Below are 18,599 nucleotides of genomic sequence, written 5' to 3' on the forward strand. Positions count from 1 at the left end.
GGAACCCCCTTTGTATTCTTATTCATCCCCTTTGGTTTGTTTGTGCATGCAGGTACCTGGGTGCTGGCACATGTGAGTGATGTTTTGCCAACAAACTTTTAGTTTTTCTTTTTAATTCCTCGTGTGCGGTTTTTCCTCTGGCTGGGGATGTGCAAGGAGCAATCCTGGCCCAATGCACACCTGACCTGCCACGGCACCCGAGAGGGGTCTGGCATAGGGAGAGGAGCTTTTGGAATAAGAAGGCTGGTGTTATAGCGCAGTGGTTCTCACACTTTTGTATTGGTGACTCCTGTTGCACAGCAAGGCTGAATACGACCACCCTTAAATTAAAAACACATTTTAAAAATATTTAACACTATTATAAATGCAGGAGGCAAAACGGGATTTGGGGGGTGAAGACTGACAGTTCATGACCTTTCTCCCCATGTAATAACTTTGCAACCCCCTGAGGGGGTCACAACCCCCAGTTTGAGAACCCCTGTTATAGCGCTTCAGCTAATGGACAGTTACAGTCAAGTGGCCTTCAGATTGCAGAGCTGGTTACTTTATAGCACTCAAAAGTGTATTGGGCACCTCATCATGCAAATAAGGAGCCATGGTCCCCGCCTCGAAGGGCTTACTGCATACAGCCCTAATCCTGAAATCGCTTCTGCTGTACCTGTGTGGAACCTGGAGCAAACCTTTTGATTTTATTAGTTAACCTAACTATACATTTCTCTGATCAAATATGTACCCAACTCCCAAGCCCAGCGCTAGCTGAGGCTGTGACCCATCTTCCTGGTGTGAGCTTGGTGGTTTCCATAGAGAGCCTTTTGTTTGTTCTTATTTCTTGTGCCAAGGGAATTGCAAATGTCTTTGGAAAGAGCTTAGGTATGTATGTGATGTGAGGTCAGATAGTTTTCCCCTTTCTCTCCAAGAATTGAAGCTTTCTGCAATTTCAGCTGCTTCCCAGGACATTTATTACTATTTAAAGAAATAAAACAACATAGCAGAGTAATTGTGAAACTGCTTTGAGACCATGGGGGTTGGAAAGGAGCCGGCACGGTCCTTGGGAGCTGGGATTTGCTATGCAAAAGGAAGAAAGGGGCAGAATTAAAGTACCGCTTTGGCTGTTAAGGTTGGAGGGTGCAGTGTGTTAATTTGGCCTCACACTCCCTCAAAACCTTCTTTGAAAGGACACATTCCTGGCTAGAAGTGAGTGACAAAAGTTGTGTTAATTCGTGCATCTCACAACCCTTCTCAACACACTCCAGTTGCAACTTGTAAAATCTGAATGAAGGGAGTTTGAGGTGGGGAATGGTGTCTGAACTGAAAGAACCCTCTTGGATGCAGTATGGTGTAGTGGGGTGAGCCTCAGCTTCCCAATCTGTCACATGGGGACAGTGTTACATGCCTGCCTGACACAGGTGGGTCTGGGGATTAGTTAGGCCAAGATACCAAGGAAGTGGCCACTGATTTTGGGTACCTTACATTTTGGGAGTCTAACTTGAGACATGCTGGATCTGACCCTCAAAGGGCCTGAGTGCCCACAAACCCAGTTGAAGATGCAGAGAGCTGTAAATGCTTAGCAAATCAGGCCTAAGGTGCCTGAAGTTCAAAAATTTTAGGCTACTTCTGAAGATGTTGGCCTGGGTGCTTAGCAAGTACTCGCAGGTGCAGAGAGCCAGGCCAAGCAGGGTGTGAGCTGGTGGATATTCAACCCCTGTGCATTTGGGCTGTTGGGGGGGAAAGCGGAGAGGCCAGGACCAGCTCCAGGCACCAGACGAGCAAGCGCATGCTTGGGGCGGCAGATTCTAAGGGGCGGCATTCCGTCCAATCCTTTTTTCCTTTTTTTTTTGCTTGGGGCGGCAAAAAAGCCAGAGCCGACCCTGGGAGAGGCAGATGACTTATCCTGTCACTGAGCTATGTAGGTGCCTCTCTCTTGCCACCTGACCATAGTTGTACTCTTCTGTGCTTCATCTCCTCTCAATCCACTGCAGTTTTAGGATTTGTCACCCTCTCCATCCCACAATGAAAAGCACCCGCGGCAGTTCCTCATTCCAAGCCGTCAATACCAATGGCTTGGACCTGAGTCTAACAGGCCTCCCACTGCAAGTCTTGCGGCGGCCGAGCAGTGCCTCTCCAGCTAAGCACATCGCTCGTTCCATCTCCGTCATCACCGAGAGCAAGCCCAGAAGGAACACTCCGGTGAGTACTGCGTTTGTGGGTTGCTTTCTCCCAAACCCTCCCATCACCAGGAGAACCTGGGCAGACATTTCAGACTTCTATTCTCTAGGGGTTGCTGAGTGTTTAACTTCATCCCCTGGGGACATGCGTTCCCCTTGCTTTTGCTCTCTGAGCAGAAGTTAGGTGTGTGCTTTGGAATGGGGGGTTCCACGAAGGGTCTGTTGCTGTTTTATGAGGCACCATTGCTGTGCATTTTTATTCTAGAATTCCTTAGTTCTTTGGGAGGAATTTGCTTTGCTGAGTCCATCCCGGCATTCTGTGCCCATGCATCACTTTAGAGAGTTATTGTTGGGTTTTGTAACACACTACTAGGGATACCCAGAGCTCTGAGCCACTGTGTTCCCTCTCTGCCTTTGCAAGAGTGAGCTGTGCTGGCAAATTAGACTGTGTGTCAGCTCCCTGCCATGCCAGCTTGTCTTCCTCGCCAGCAAACTCCTCAGGGCTCTCCCAGCCCAGACCTCGCCAGCAGGTAACGTAACAATCAGTGAATTCCAGCCCCCAGGCGCCTCAGAGAGATTTCTTGGCAGTGCACAGCCCCTACCCCTGTGCTTTCACAGAAGGCATTCAGTTTGCTGCTCTGTTAGTCAGACAGCACAGCTTATCAATATCACTGAGGTAAATATTCCCGTCCCTTCAATCACAGCACCGAAGGGGGTTATAGTAAAAGGAAAACAAGTTAATTAACGAGGGAGCATGGATTAAGTGATGCCAAGTAAAAGAGAGAAAGTTCGAAACGGTTACAAGCAAATGAAAGTGAAAACATGCATCTCAAGGTCTAAAACTTAAAGATACAGTCTTTATTCAAGACGGTTTCTTTTACCCCCCATCTCCTTTCGAGCTTTTAACTGGCTGGCCTGGGCAGGACCTATCACAGAGTAAATCACTTGGTTTCTTTTTCGCCCGAGGTGAAGGATAAAGGTGGAGTCTCTCTCTGTTTCTTACATCCCCAAAAGGATTTCTTCATCTTACCAGGCAGGGAGGCCTCTAAGGACCCAGTCTCCTGCATCTGTCAAGGGTGCAGGTGCCATGTTAATTTCTGTCTCTTGAGCTTGGGAACAGGATAACCCCCTGCTCCTTTAGCTGGACAGCTTTGTTTACTGCTAATATGTAAATTGAGGTAAAGCCACATTCCTTTGTGTAGGACAGACCCATGCATCCCCTTTACCTTGGCGAGGCTGTCTTGTCTTCACCATCATACAGAGAGAATTTGTAACTCCACATATAAAGTCAACACGTGCCTTGGATCATGACATTAATATCCAGTGTGGTGTTAGCTTTCCTAAGACACCTCACAAGGCGTATTTTGTACAGATATCATTGCCGTAGTGTATAGGGTGTGAATATGGGGTGTCTGTCACAGATTTCACTTTCTCCTGTGCAGGAAGATGCAGGACTTGGCTGCTCCAGAGCCATTAATAATCTCCGGAGATCCAATAGTACCACCCAGGTCAACCAGCAAGTGAACGGTGCTTTTCGGTAAGGGCTAAAAAAATACCCACCCATCCTGTTTACTAAACAGCAAGGAAACCCTCTGCTTCGTGGTCTTGTTAGGCTAACTGGTCAGTCTCTGAGTTCCAGGTACTTCACTTGGGGGATCATGGGGCTAGAATCCAAGGGAGATAGGAAGTGTAATTCTGTGGGCCTGAAACCTCTTTCAGAAATAAGCCTCAAGTAAACTGAATGCCATATTCATTCTAATAGGCACTGTTGCCCATGCTAATAATCCAACCTGTGCTGCCTAGCACTTATGAGCAACCATACAATAGCAAATCATTGTGCTTGCAAGGTGGACAAGGCAGGGAGGGGGACAGCTGACCTGTTGAATTGACCGAATCTGCTTCCCAATCCTGTGGGTGCTCAGACACTACTGAGGTAGAGGCCTAATAAAGAGGTAACTGGATTTCTTCAGCTCTCAGAGGGGAGAGAGCATCCAGTATTATTTCAGGAGCGAAGAAACTACTGTTGTCAACTGCTGTGATCTCCCTGGGGCCCGTCCTCACTCCTCTTGTCTTGCAAGGGGCAGGAGGGCATTATTCTGCTATTTCAGATTCTTGACTGTCTCTGATTGGGAAGGACCGTGCTTCCTTTTTGAATGAAATTTGCCTCCAGGCCATGGGATCCTGCTGCTCTTTCGCCCTTTGTTACTCTTAGGGACGTAAAATGCGGAATTGGGAGAGGGAGGCAAAGGGGAACTATAGGAATGAAAGAAACGAATGCCATGTCTCTTCCAGCTTCAGGCTGTAATATTTTATACCGTGCTTCTCATCTAGGGCCTCTCTTACACGTTCTAAAGGCTGATTACTTGATCAGCATGAAAAGGGGGAGCTGAACATCGGAGTGTAAGAGTGGGGTATGCAGGCTCTCTGGACATCCTATTCCTAGGAGCTGATGCACAGTGAAGGTTTGCTTTTCTTGCTGCTGCTGCTTCTCTTAAAAGCTAGGCCTCCCCCACCTCCAGGAATGCATTGTTAAATGCTGAAGGGAAATTCTTTTGTGCGTAGAATAGTAGATGAAATGGGGATTTAAGTCCCAGTCTGCTTAGAGAATAGTTCTCTTATATGCCACTTGACACAGACCAGAGTCCTGATCTAGCTGGCACCTCAGACTAGTGTGCTGTTTGTGAGGTTCTTCACAAAGTTTCCAGGTTAATCGGGGCTAGTTTGGGGAGCTCGCTTGTTCCCATGTTCCGAGTTGTGATCAGCTCTGCCTTATAAGCCTGATTTTTGCCTCCCGCTGTGTAAATCCTCACTAAAGGCCCTCTGCCCTTCACATTTTGCATTGTGGTTGGTGGATAGAGGAGGCGTCCTGGCCAGTTTTAGGCAGAAGAGAGACACCATTTCTGAAAGATGGGAGCTTGAATGAACAGGCTTACTTCTTTGGCAAATTCTTGTAACGCTGGTTTTGCCACTTTGTAGCTCAGAAATTATGAGCCCTGGTTTAGTTGCAAGTTCTTAGCAGGAGGTGGAGCACAGGTCTGTGCTGAGCAGGGGCTGCTCACTGCTGAGTTAGAGATGAGAGAATGTTTGGGGTGCAGCGGACTGCGAGGTTTGCAAAGGCTTTGACAGACTGCGCAACGTTTATCCACAGACGGACTGGCTGTAGAAGCATAACCAGACTCTGTGTCCGCATGGACTTCAGGGTGCCATGGGAACGGCAGATGCTGTGCTCAGGTGCTTCCCGCTGTCAGAAGGTTTCTTTTCGGCCGAGCTTTAATTCTGGGTATTTTGGTTTTCAGACTTTAAAAAAAAAAAATAAAAATGCTGCATTCAGTGAAAGATTTCCCCCCGTTGAGTTATTGCTAGGTATGTACAGCCTTTGCACACACGTCCTCACATACACTCCTCCACGCTTTCCACCTCTCCAGGAATCACAAAGCACTTTGCACTCTCTTGTTAAGTCTCCAAACACCCCTGCGAGGGAGATATTCTCCCCATTTGAGATGAGTCAGTGATTTTCCACGGGTCATCGATAGAACCTGGGAGTCCTGACTCTCAGTCCCTGCTGTGCCATTCGCTCATAGTCCTTTACATGGGGCTTTGAAATATACAGCACTGTGTATGAGCTAATTCTATGTAGAACCAATGACTACTTAACGACACCCTCTTCCTGCAAAGCTCTTTTACTTCCTGTTTTGGATAACAGGTGCCAGGTGAGTCTTGGCTTTTTCAGGCCAGCTCTATGGATTAGTGTCAGACTGTGCCGATTTGTGAAGAGCAAGGCACCCAACAGCCTCCCCTGGCACCACAGATGCAGCCCTTGAAGGAGAAACCCCCAGGGCAGCACTGTCTTTTTGCTGTTATTTCTGCATTTGAGGTTCCTGAAAAGGATTTTTTTCATTCCTTATCTTTCCTGGGATGTCCTTCTTTTGGGAACACAGTGCCGAGCAGCCTGGAGACTTCTTGACCTTCTTTGACAGCAGCTCTGGGGGAAGAAAAAAGCTGGCAAGTCTGAGCAAAACCTCTCCAGAAAAGAAAACCACATGGAATATCCTGGTAAGGGAGACATCCTATTTTGACTGCTGTGGGCAACATTACGCTCCCCATACTCATGTGAGTAGCCCATTGACTTCAAGTTAATGGGGCAAGCCACGTGCTTCAGTCCTTGATCGGTTCTCTCTGTATAGGGGTACATTTCCAGTGTGGTGCTGCTGTGGTTGAACACCCTGATATCCTGCCCGTTAGATCTGCAGCACAAATGGTTAGCAAGGTAGCCTACTGCCACGTGGGTGCTCCCTGGCCTGTGTTCAACCATGGTCTATTTGTCTGGCCCATTGGCTGTTGGTCCCTCGCCTGGAGGAGTGCAAATGGACCTTTCAGAGCACATGCATGGTGGGACAGTGAATCGTTCTGGGAGACACTGGCCCTTGCAGGAAGTCCACATTCCTGGGGAGGTTTTATAATACACACTGACTGAGCGCACTCCTGCTTCTGCTTAACGCCACCGTAGGACGATCAGCCCAGGGTCTTCCCGATCCCATCCAGCACCCGCAGCTCCAGCACGCTGGAGTCCCCAGCAGGCATGAGGAAGAAAGAAACCACTGTGCTGCTGGCACCTAACTTCACTGCCAATAACAGGTAAGACAGGGAGCAGCACAGGGCTGGGACGGTTCACCCCTCTTCTTTAGATGTGGAGCTAAAACCAGGAAAAGGAGGTAGTGATATGAGTCAGCTGAGAATGAGATGTGAACGGCTATCTAGACCCCCATGCACGTAATGTATAGTGTATGCATGGGATTTCACAGACCAGGGGGATGGAGCTCCCCATCTAAACTAACTGCACCGCGATAGCTAAGGGTCAGATGCAACAGGACGCTGATGGCATCTGAGCAGAGATTAGTCCTGGAAGGCTGGGCTGGAGAGGAGACACTTGAAGGTTGCTTAGTGCCCAGGAAGAGAGACGCTGCTCTAGATTTAGGAGAGGGAATGAATAATGTGTGACTCCAGGAGTAGAAGGAGCAGGCAAAGGCAGGGGGATGGAGCTGCACAGGTGAGGATGAGGAGACTGAACCTGGTGTTGAAGAGGCAGGAAGCTGACAAAGGTGTTGGAGGAGAACATGGCAGGAGGGGAAGATGGCTTTAGCTGCAATGTTTTGGGTAGAGTAGCTCCAGTGCACTGGGTACAAAGCTCCTTCCTCACTCGTTTACTAGAGAGTACAGTGGCTCCACTTGCTCTAGAGAGCAGGAGTCCCGTACTGCAGGTGACTAGATGGTATAGGAAATATGTACAGAGGGTTTTGCAATGCAGCATTTGAAACTCCCTCCTTTCCCGTGCTGCGAAAGGCAAGGCTTACTCCAGACCAACGCATTGAAAATGCCAGGACGGGCAGACGCAAACTCACAGGCTCTTGGCTGTAGTCCCACGTTAGCACATTTCCTGCACTAAGGGGATGTGTGTGTAGCTCTCTGCATAATGCTGTGTACCAGCCGGGGAGGAGTACGTTCTAGGTGTCAAGTGAATTTCTAGGAGCTGCCTTCTGGGCAGCAATGCACCTGGTAACAATGCCTGAAAGCCTAAGAGAAGCTGTGAGTATTTGGGGTGCTGGGAAAACAGTTATCCTAAGAGCCCATTTCTGTGCTCTGATCCAGCCAGTCCTAACGTCTCATTCTTCTCTCCACGCAAGGAGTAACAAAGGAGCCATGGGCAACTGCGTCACCACCATGGTGCATAACAACTACTCCACCGCAGACAAGGCCTCCACGCCGAAAAGTTCCAACCAAGCAGCAACTTCCCTCAAGTACGTATGGGTGAACGCTCTGCTGAGGACTATTTCTCTGCCGCTGGACAGGCCTGGACTGGGTGACCAGACCTGCTTCTGTGCCTGGCTTGCGCCATGCGCTCAGGAGGGGTTTAGATGCATGAGAAAGGATGCGTCTTCAAACATGTCACCCCCTAAGTGTGACTGATATTGCTAGCTGACAGTGCAGGCCCTTAGCTGCGTCATGCCAGACGACTGCTAGCAGCTCTGATAGAATGTTCCCAGACCTGTCCATGGACCTCCAGGCACCTCCTGAGGGCTCAGAACTGGTCTAGCCCTTGAACTGAGGGGGTGTGTGAGACAAGGCGAAGGGAGGGGGCTCCTCTGTGAAACACTGAGCGTTTGACTCTCCGTTCAGCTCCTAAAGCCCTAGTCGCTCTTTACAAATGGAGTTTCATTGTGCTTGCCTGACCAGCGCAGGTGCTTGCAGAGATCTGGCAACCCAGGACTCCTGGTTATATTCTCAGCTGTTCCATTGACTCGCTATATGGCCGTGGGCAAGTGCCTTCTCCTCTCTCAAGGTTTCCTTACCCCTTGAAACGTGCTTTTGTCCCTTGGGTGCTGGTCCCTGGCAAAGGGCGAAGCCCAAGAGCAGTTCCTTGTCCAGCAAGAGGTTCTGGTTTTATGCAGAGTGAGACGGTTATGGGTGCCCATGGGCACAGCAAAGCGCCTTTTACTGCCCTGTGCACTGGGCCAGCCCACTGGGTGGGTGTGGCATTCAGCAGGATGGCCCTAGACAGTCTCCTCCTCTCCCTTAGCAATATGATCAAGGCGACCTCGAATGAGGACAGTGAGAGCAGCAGCTTCAAGAAGTCTCAGAAGAACTTTTCCAGCAACAACATAATGCCCCGCAACGACAGCCGCAGCCTGCTCAAGAGGAAGGAGGTGACGGAGGAGGAGGCAGAGAGGTGAGGCAGGGAGCGGAACAGAAAGGTGGGGGGGGGAGTTTTCAGGCAGGGTGGGAGAAGCTTGGGGCTAATGGAGGGGGAGAAGGGAGGGCCAGGGCTGGGGGAGGCAATGGACACTGTCAAGGCAGATTGCAGAGGGCATGGGGAAATGGAAGTGGGATACAGCGCAAAAGCTGGGAGAGGGAGCAGGTTTAGTCCAGTAACACATTCGGATGTGCATATTCTGTGGGTTTGTCTGTGGGCCAGATCCTCAGCGGGTGGAAATCGGCATATCTGCATTAACTTCAATGGAGCTACGTCGATTTCGTCCTGCCTGTGGTCTGGGTCTGTGCTGTCAGTCTCTCTGGGAGCTTGTGTGTCTGATCAGACAGGAAGACAGGATACTGAGTTAGATGGACCTTGGGTCTGACTCAGTATGGCCGTTCTTCTGACTACTGTCCCCTGGTGGGCATGTCCACCTGAACGGCGAGACCTATGAGGGAGGTAGTCAGTAGTCCCTCAGGCTGTGGGTGTGTAGTCTCTGCCCATGTGCTTGCAGCAGTTTCATTGAGCCGCCTCTTTCCCTTGTAGGTTCATTCATCAGGTTAACCTGGCAGCTGTGACCATCCAGCGCTGGTACCGACGCCACTCACAGAGGCACAAGATGGGTGCAGCCGCTCTCGAGCACTTGTTGGCTTCCAAGAGAGAGGTCTGTCACTGGCAGGTCTCCTGGGTATTCGCTCGGAGCCAACTCCCCAGTCCAGCACAGCCTTGTGTGATGCTGGCGTGCTGCTGCCCTTGGAAACAGGAAAAGTAGTTCCCCTCTGGCCACCAAGCCACCCAGCTGAGAACTGGACAGGGTCTGATATGTAGCCAGAGGGATGTGTTGAGCGGCATTAGGCCCCTCCAGGCTCATGGAGCCAGAGAAGGGCCCAGGCATCGAACTCGGGTGGCTCATGTGGCAGCACAGAGCACCGCTGGCCTGGGTGTTCGAATGGCGAATATTCACGTTGACATCCCTGGGAATTTAGTTCCTCTGAAAACCAGGCCACAAGCCCCTGGCTTCAGCCTCTGAGTGGTCTCTGCAAGTGTCATTCCCTTCCCTTGGTGTAGCTGCAAACAGCCACTTGATTGGCAGTAACAGCAGTAGTTCCTGTTGAAGGCTCCAGTCCTGGTTCTGCAGTGTCCGGTTACTGGGCACGCGTAATGTCTAGGGCAGTGATGTCCTGTGTTGGCATGTTGTGCTCCGTTGGTAATAACTGGCACCTTAGGAAGTGATGCGTCATCTGCAGCTTTTTATATTTCTTTGTATTTAATTATTTATCTAAATAAGGGGGAAAAACCGTAGCTCTTGCATGTGTGATTCTATTTTTAAGCCTGTCTCATCAGTGATTTCAAACCTAGCCAGCAGATAATTGCTTTTAGTGTTTCATAAACATGCACCCTCGGGTGAAACCTCTCTGGGCACAGAGTCTCTGAAAAGGGAGGGTTGGGGCAGGAAACTCTCTGGGTTTGGGGCAACCCAGACAGGAGGGAAATGCAGTTTGTTCGCATCTCTTTGCTATGGGTAGCGAATGCTGGCGAGGAGCATCCATCATTCTCAGTAACATCCATCTGTGCTTCTGTGAAGGAAAGACAGCAGCCGCGGATGGAGGAGGGGAACGTCCTGGACTTGCAGCGGAAGAAGGATGAGGAGAGACAGAGAATCCGGGAGGAGAAGGCCCAGCTGGCCCGGCGAGCTGCTATCCAGGTAATGGTGGGGCCCGTGGGCTCTGAGCAATGGGTGGGTCAGTTTGATTGGCTTACCTACTCAGGAGCCATCTTTAATGTGTATGTGGGGCAAGGGCAGGGAGGGGTGTTTCTCTGCCTTCACAAGGGCTGCACGCAGCTTAGCTGGGGGAAGAGTTGAGGGGATGCTGGGCAGCTCAGTGTGGGGTGGGATCCAGCACCTCTACCCTGGCCAGCCTGGAGTCTCTTGCCGTTCAGCAGTCTGTGTGAAAAGCTGATCTCAGTCTCGCTCTTGGCGTCCACATCCGAACTGGCCGCCCCTGCAGAGAGGCCACGGCTCAGTGGGCCACAGCGACAGGGCTCCTCTCTTGGGAGGAGCAGGTCCCCACAGGGCAGATTGAAGCACGCTGGCGGGGAGCATTGGCTTTGCTGCTGCGCATGCAGCGTCTGTCCTGTGTATCGTGCCCTCGTTACGGCGCTGTCGGAGCAGCTCGCAGGCTGTACCGTGGTTACTCCCACCCTGCCAGCCCTGCTCAGGAAGGCTTGGTCTCCGGGGGCTGCCGATGCAGCGTGGACATGTCCATTTTTAAGTCTCGCTGGTTGGGATTGTCCTCTCATTAACCCTTCAGTGCCTGCTGCGCTCACTAGCATCTCCCCAGTGCTCACGCTGTCGCCCCCTGCCCCCAGCCAGTGATCACACAAACTGAGTGGTGCAGGGGCCCAGCTGCATGGGCAGAGGGGGGCCTTGTGCCAGGCAGGATGCTGACGGACAGTCTCCCGTTACAGGAGCTTCAACAGAAACGAGCCCAAAAGGCCTCTGATGCGAAGCGCCTCGCGGAGGAGGAGCTGGTGCTGCTGAAGGAGAGCAGACGGGTGGGAAGGAAAAAACCCACCAAGCCGGCCTCTGTGAAGAACATCAGTCCCTCCAACAGCGTCGTCAAAGCCAATAATGCAGGTGAGAATCTCCCCAAGGCCCTCGGGCCGTAGCTCCGTGTGCACCTCTCGCCAGCGGCCGAGAGCCTGGGCAGCGGGTGCTGGGGCGGGAGAGCCGAACGGCGGGCCAGGGCTCTGGGGTTGGTGTAAAGCAGTGAATGCTGCTTTGATTCCCACAGATGCAAATTTCCGCGCAGCAGCTGCCGAGCCCGAAGAAATCTCCCCCCCAGGGCCCGGTTCGGGCACTGGACAGGATAACGCGGCAGAGGACAAACCGCAGGTGGGCTCAGCTCTCCTCTTCTTTCCAGTCCCTGGGGCTTTCGAAAGCTCAGGCGCCGGGTTTGGCTCCCCCTCCCCTCCCCTCCCTCCAGACCCTTTCAGTTCAGGGAGGCCCAGCAGGTGCTCAGCCGGCCCAGGGGTCTGCGCTAAAGAGGCTTGCATGAGAGCGTGGAAAATGACCCCACTGCAGAGAAAGCTGGGACTGCGTTGGGCCTGTCTTGATTCAAGGCTACTGACCTCCCTGTTCTGCATCAGGCCGCACTGAGCCCCCCGCCTTCTGTGGCTCTTTAAAGCCCGGATTACAAGCTGGGCAGGCCCTGTAAACCATTTTACCATGTGTGGGTTTTCCCTCAATTCCTCCCACCCCTTCTTCCCTAGGATGTGAACTCCAGAGAGCTGGCCAGTGAGGAGCTGCAGACGGTGGTCACTGCGACCAGCAGAGCCCAGTCCAAGGTCACCCTCAATGAGCTTCTGGACACCCTCAAACTGCTGGAGGAGGAGCCGGAGCTGATGCCCCAACCTAAGCTCTACAAGAAAGACAAATATGCCTGGATAGATGGGGTAATGTCAGGGCTCAGGGTTGGATAAGACCATCCCCTAGACAGAGCTGGGCTAGGGCTGCTGTGGGCAAGGAGGTTTCCCTCCCCGGGCCACGCAGTCAGAGATGGGATGCAAAGTTAATGCCCGTGAAATGCCACCATTTCAGACTGTGCCTCTGGGAGTGTCAATCGGGGACAAGGTGGAATTTGGCCTGGCTGGGGAAGTGAAGCATGCATGCCCTGTTCCCCTCCCCCAGGAGCAGCAGGGCCTTGCTAAAACCCTTCTCTCAACCAGGCCAGAATTCCTGCGGACATGGAGTGTGAGCGTGTCCACATGAGGACTGGCCATTAGGGGGCGATGGAAGAATTCGGTTCCATTGGTGACGGCTGATTTACTCACCCAATGCCGTCCTCCCAAGCAGTCCCCACTCTCTGCTGTGCTATTGCACTGCTCTGCTCCCTGCAGACTCCTGTGTCCATGAAATCGAGACATCTTCTCCCTGAGCAGGAGGCCGACTCAAACTCCCTGACTGCTGACAACCTGGAGAAGTTTGGAAAGCTGAACCATTGCCCCGGCGTCCCTGGGGACGGGGCTCTGCTCTCCGAAGCCAAGATCCAGAGCATCATCACCTTCCTGGATGAGATGGAGAAGTCGGAGCAGGAGCGGCCCAGATCTGCTGCCTCTGCCACTCAGCAGGAGGTGAGCAGCAGGGCAGTGGGCTAGCCTAGCCCCCGGAACTGTGTTAAATGGGAACTTGCCCTCTGGCTGGTCCGCTCTGAAGCTGCTGTGGAACAGAATGAGATGGGGCCAATATAACGGAGACTGAAATGGAGCCGTCGACATCCTCGCTGGGAAAGGGGAAGCCACCGAGGCCTTCGGACTATGTTCCCCTACTCCTTGCTGCTCTCTTGACTCCTACAGAATGCTCTGGGGTGGCGGGGAGTCTCTAAAAGGCGTGGCCTTGGGCAAGTGGGGGGTTGGAGCACAGAAAGGGAATACATCTGCTGTCTCCATTCCAGGAGGTTAGCAAGGGACCTGTCCTGTAGGTGAGGGCTGGGCTTCCAGAGCCCGTTTGAGGGGCCTGACCGTACAGTGGCTGAGTCCCTCCTGCCTCTGGAGACCTAGGGGAGGATGCTGGGGGGAAGAGGGGGTCTCCTGGTCCGACACTGAGCTGGTTTCCTCTCCCAGGGGCTCTTGTCTGAAGAGGAGGTGGCCCACCTGGAGCAAGCTTCAGCCGTAGCAACAGAGGTCACCAGCTCCATCATGAGGCTGAAACTGGAGGTGGAGGAGAAGAAGCGAGCCATCACCCTGCTGCAGACCGCGCTGGTATGTAGCCCAGACACTCGTCAGCCTGGGGCGGGAATGAGGGCCGTGGGGCCTGCAGCAGTGGGAACCAGAGCTGGCCGTTCAGGGCTGGCCTGCACTCTCGACCATGTGAGAGGGCAGCTGTACCACTCCCTGCACCAAAGGGCGAGCAGTTAGTCATGCTAAATACCCATGGCAAGTTGGGGACAGATCCTCTCCATCATGGTGCCAAGCTAACGTGGAGGGACCAGAAGGATGGATCCTGAGCTGACACGGACTGCGCCATTGGCAGTGGTCTGGGAAAGTCTAGCTCGGGGGCTGGGCAATCCCTCCCCTCCATGGTGTGCTCACCTCCACTCTCCTTGTCCACAAGATGCCCAGTCGGGTGGGGACTTCTGAGCCTTCTTTGTACTGCCAAAGTTCCCGACAGTGTCAGTGACCCTAATGGGAGCTGGTTGGGTCCTGGCCACGCTCCTGATGCAGCCTGTAACTCTTCAGGAAAGGGAAGAGCACTAGCATGCCAGGACTGCTGTCTGTCTTGCCCCTGGCCCCACCTGCCCAGTCTGTGCTCTGCTCCCTTTCTCTCCTCCCCACCTCCTCCCACTGGGACCTGGCAGCCCCAGGAGGCTAGAATGGTAGCCCTCAACCCCAGTCAAGCTGAACCTAGTGGGCAGGCACATTCCTGGTCTCTGCCCTCTCTGTGCCCTTCAGGACTAAAGTGACTGGTTATGCCAGCCTCGGCTCCATGTGGGCAGCTCTCCCTAACGTCCTGTGGTTATTTCCCCTGCGCCTGACAGGCACAGCAGCGGGAACTGACCGTGCGGCACGTCAAAGAGACTGAGAAGGAGCTTGGCCACCAGCTCCAGCTGCAGAGAGAGCAGTACGAGGCTGCTATCCAGAGACACCTGGCCTTCATCGACCAGGTAATCTCCCTTCCCGGGTGGGACGCTTTAGAATCACGAAGCCAGGAGCCCCCTCCTCACACCCCTCCAATGGTCCTTCTTGAAGTGTTGGGAGTCTGCTCCAGTTACAAACTCCTTCCGAAAGCCCTTGTGCCTGGGTGTGTGTGTGGGGGGACCCTGCTTCCCATTCTCCAGCAAGGGGCTGCCTGGTGGGGAGGGAGCAGGTTCTATACCAGCCTTTCGGAGTAGTTAGCTGGCAGAGCACCCTTTAACTTCCCAAGGACCTGCAGTGGAGTCAGTACCCATGACGTGGGTGCTGGGTCCCGAGCAGGGTGATCTAACCTTCCCCCACCCTCTCTCTCAGCTGATTGATGATAAGAAGGCTCTGAGTGAGAAGTGCGAGGCTATGGTGGCAGAGCTGAAGCAGGTGGACCAGAAATACACCAAGAAGATTTCCCAAATGCAGGAGCAGCATGAGCTGGTGAGAAGGTGTGGAGGAGGGAGGGATGGGTGCGGGGTGGGAAGTGGAGAGACGAGACTCGCTCTGAGACCATCACAGCAGAGCGCAAGTGAGGCAGAACACTCTGTCCTCTCCAATCTGTGGGCTTTCTTAGGCTGGAGCCATCCAGGTCCTGGCTACCTCTTCTGCTGATGAAAGGGAGAGAGCATGGCTTCCCCCACGGGGTGGATCCAGTCTGAGTCTAGCTGGCAAGCCAGAGGAGGCTTCCATCCTGACTGACTGGGGCTGCTGCATTACATCCGAGCCCTGCCTGGCTGGGCCAACCGGAATTAGAGCTGGGCACGCAATGGAAAGCTGTTAGTGTCAGTTTGCTGAGGACGGCCTGTTTCCGCACCGAGGCCAGGCTGTGGAGGTGACGCCCCAAGCCCGCTGGGTAGCGCCGGCTGAGGCCTTACTAGGCACCAGAACAAACCTGCCTCTGCAGAAGAATTTCTTACAGTGGCTTTGGATACTGAACAGAGGGGCTTGTTCCCAGGCTGGAAATGCGCAGGGCCTGAGGGTAATGTGGGTTGAATCCTCAGAGGGAGCGATGGCAAAGGGGCTCTGAGAGCTCAGCTTGTCCTGCCGCCCTCCGGCAAACAGTCCATCCTCTGCGGGATGCTGCCTCGTCGTGAGGAACGGTCATCCTGCGTTTCCCTTCGCCCAGGTTTTACCTGTGACTCAGTCGCTGTGCGCTGGTCAGACAGAGCAGCAACCCATCGCCTCGCCTTACTCAGATCTGTTCTCCTCAGCCAGTCTCAGCAGCTCTGAACTGACTCCTTGGCGAGGGTGCCCGACCCTCCCATGCACACTGACTATGGGCCTGCTGCATCTCCTGCTATTGTGCTCTGAGCCCCCTGCCTGCCCACAGACCAGCCAATGAACCCCAGTCCTGCTGTTTATTTCCTAGCCCTGCATCGAGTGGAGACAGCCATTAGCATCAAACCGTGGCCACTTTGTCACGTGGACGCATAGAAACTAAGTCAAGACTCACCACGCTCGTTTCACTTTGGCTTTTAAGCCAGAGTTTGAGCCCAGACAGGAGGGAAAGGCAAGTGCGCTCGTGCTCCCCAGAGCCTCTGGGTGGCTCGCATCTTGCAGTGGGTGAGCTGGCTCAGCACCTGGTCGAGAGGTGAGGCAGCAATACTTATTGGCGAGAGACTAGCTGGGGACAGTGAGGGGTGGTACAGACCCGGGCTGAGGGCTCCTGCCATGATCTGTCTGCCCCACGTACTCATCTGGCCCCCATGACCATAATATCTGGGGTCCTCATGATCTTTAGCGCATTTATCCTCACGTCCCCCTGTGCAGCAGGCCAGGGCTGTTAGCCCCGTGGCACAGAGGGGAGCTGAGCCCCAGAGGGACTGAGGGACTCGCCCAAGGTCACACAGGATGTCTGTGGCAGAGCAGGGAGTTGAACCCAGGCTTCCTAAGTCGCACGCTGATGCCCCAGCCCCGGGGTCATCCTTTGTGTGATGGGTTAAATTCCCTTTCTCGGCTTCTCTAAGGCCAGCTGGGTTGCCAAGCAGTCAGGAGCCCCTTCTCCTTTCCTTGCTAGCCCCGTCGCATGCTGGTCCGCGGAGAGGAATTGAGTTCATGGGACTTTCCTGCCACTCGGCTCTTTTGAGAGCTGCCGGTTTCTGTATTGGCCCCACTGCCTAGCTAGTTAGGCTGCTGCATCTGCTTTCTGAGTCACGGGGGTGAACGAGCAGTTGGTGCTTTCATGTGCCCCCTCCCTTCAGCACTTCCTGCAGCCGGTTAGCCGGAAGCCTAGGTGTGACTTGCACTCCCTCGCCTGTGTGAGCAGAGACAGCTATGTTCTGGTGCAGGACCAGCTGTGATACTCCTTAGTGCTGTTCTCAGCACTGTCCACATGTTAACTCACCCGCTTGGCTGCATCTTCCTGTCGTCACCACAGTCCCCTGTTGGGTTTCTGCTCCCACCCAGACTCTCGGACTTTACACGCCTTTGGGTTTCTCCCCAGTCTGGTGCACTCTGGCCCCCTTGTGGGAGGTAAAACTATTCCTGGCTCTCTCTGTGCCATGCACCTCTGTTCCGTGCACTGTCTGCCTGACCTGGAGCTGCTGCTGTCTCTGAGCACCTACAGGTGAAAGCATCAAGATGGTAATAGGCAAACCCCTGCCCGGGGCAGGGAGGATGTGGAGGATTTCACAGCTCGACACAGAGGGTTGGTCATTGACAATAACAGCCAGAACCACACTTCCTCCCTGCACTGGTTACTGGGCTCAGGGGCTGAGTCCGAGCCATCATTCTCTTCCTCTTCTGACTTTGCTGCTGTGCAATTCGCTGTCTCCTCTCCCTCGAGGGGGTCACGCTGTCCAGAGAGAGCCACAGCCCCTTTAGAATGGCCCCCACCTTCCTTCCTTCCAAACAGAGTCCAGGTGATACAGCTGTCCTACGGTTCGGTAGTGTTTTGCATCCGAAAGGATTCAGGGTGCTTTGTAGCCTGTGCGAACATGGAGCACTGCATTCCAGCCAGCAATTAGAGATGCTTTATTCAACTGAAACCTCCATGGAAACTTATTAATGCCAAGTGTTAATGATTTACATTTGACTGGGCTGGACGCTGGAGCTGGCTCTCCCAAACAAGCGCCCTAGAGAAGAACGGTAAGAGCAGTAGGACCTGGAGTGTCCAGCATCACGTGTGCCCATGGAATCGGAAGCAGTTGGCGAAGCAGTAATGTCTAAGGAAGGAGTGACATGCTAATATCTGCCCTGGGCACAGCCTGCTGCAGGAAGGCCAGAAAACATCCTCTTTAGCAGAGCTGTGTGGCATTGTAAAGCTTGTGTAGATTCAACTGTGACGTTGCAAGATCCTGTGAAAGGTGCGTCTGTCTGTCCTCCTATAGCCCCCGTGCTCCCGTCCTGAATCGGGGCTTGGAAAATCAAGTACTCATAGATTCCCCAAAAGAACACAGCACTCCGTACACGCCTCTCCAGGCAGGTAACTGCATGTGCGCATGGATGTGCATATGTGCCTCCCTGTGTCCTCAGATAGGCACCATCAGCCTGGATTCGCCCTAAACCAGGTTTCCAGCTGGGGCTCTCATTTGTTTGCTACTTTCAGCAGATGCATTTCCAAGGGCTTCCTACTACAACAGGTAACTTCGCTGCTACTGTTTGCTGAGCTCCGCAGGGCTTTCTGGCCCCCTCCAAGGAGAGGGGTAAAGGCACTGGGACAGTGTGTCTTTGCCTAGCTGTGGGGTGCGCGCTTGGGCTGCGGCTGTTCAAGTTGCCCATGCATAGCAAAGGTCATTGGCTCTTGTCTGGTGTAAGGGACTTTCCTCTCAATGGGAAAACTGCATTTGTAGGGAGTTTTATTGCCTTCCATCTTGTCCCTGAAGTTTGATATTCGGTTCCCAACAGGAGATCAAGAAACTCAAGGAGCTGATGAGTGCGACTGAGAAAATCCGCCGAGAGAAATGGATTGATGAGAAAACCAAGAAGATCAAAGAAATCACTGTGAAAGGTACAGAAGGGTCCTCTCGCTGCAGAGGTGTGAAAGCCAGTGTGCGTCTGTCCCT

General features: G+C 53.3%; 1 protein-coding gene across 3 annotated transcripts in view; it reads left to right on the forward strand.

The window, feature by feature from the left end:
- The window catches only part of CEP131 (centrosomal protein 131), a 28,076-nt gene that overhangs the window by 390 nt on the left and 9,087 nt on the right, over positions 1 to 18,599 (forward strand). The window contains exons 2-17 of one of the 3 annotated variants that reach the window (XM_034789903.1): positions 1,980 to 2,187; positions 3,608 to 3,702; positions 6,104 to 6,218; positions 6,673 to 6,800; positions 7,847 to 7,960; positions 8,740 to 8,889; positions 9,460 to 9,577; positions 10,499 to 10,618; positions 11,383 to 11,551; positions 11,709 to 11,809; positions 12,187 to 12,369; positions 12,814 to 13,047; positions 13,537 to 13,674; positions 14,451 to 14,576; positions 14,920 to 15,036; positions 18,442 to 18,544. In XM_034789903.1, the coding sequence (XP_034645794.1) occupies positions 2,011 to 2,187; positions 3,608 to 3,702; positions 6,104 to 6,218; positions 6,673 to 6,800; positions 7,847 to 7,960; positions 8,740 to 8,889; positions 9,460 to 9,577; positions 10,499 to 10,618; positions 11,383 to 11,551; positions 11,709 to 11,809; positions 12,187 to 12,369; positions 12,814 to 13,047; positions 13,537 to 13,674; positions 14,451 to 14,576; positions 14,920 to 15,036; positions 18,442 to 18,544 (2,188 nt within the window). In that variant the 5' untranslated portion in view covers positions 1,980 to 2,010. The remainder of the gene's footprint in view (positions 1 to 1,979; positions 2,188 to 3,607; positions 3,703 to 6,103; positions 6,219 to 6,672; positions 6,801 to 7,846; positions 7,961 to 8,739; positions 8,890 to 9,459; positions 9,578 to 10,498; positions 10,619 to 11,382; positions 11,552 to 11,708; positions 11,810 to 12,186; positions 12,370 to 12,813; positions 13,048 to 13,536; positions 13,675 to 14,450; positions 14,577 to 14,919; positions 15,037 to 18,441; positions 18,545 to 18,599) is intronic. The other 2 variants (XM_034789904.1, XM_034789905.1) reach the window with 2 other exon arrangements.

The sequence above is a fragment of the Trachemys scripta genome, chromosome 14 (genome assembly GCF_013100865.1).
Source record: "Trachemys scripta elegans isolate TJP31775 chromosome 14, CAS_Tse_1.0, whole genome shotgun sequence".
Lineage (NCBI taxonomy): Eukaryota > Metazoa > Chordata > Testudines > Emydidae > Trachemys > Trachemys scripta.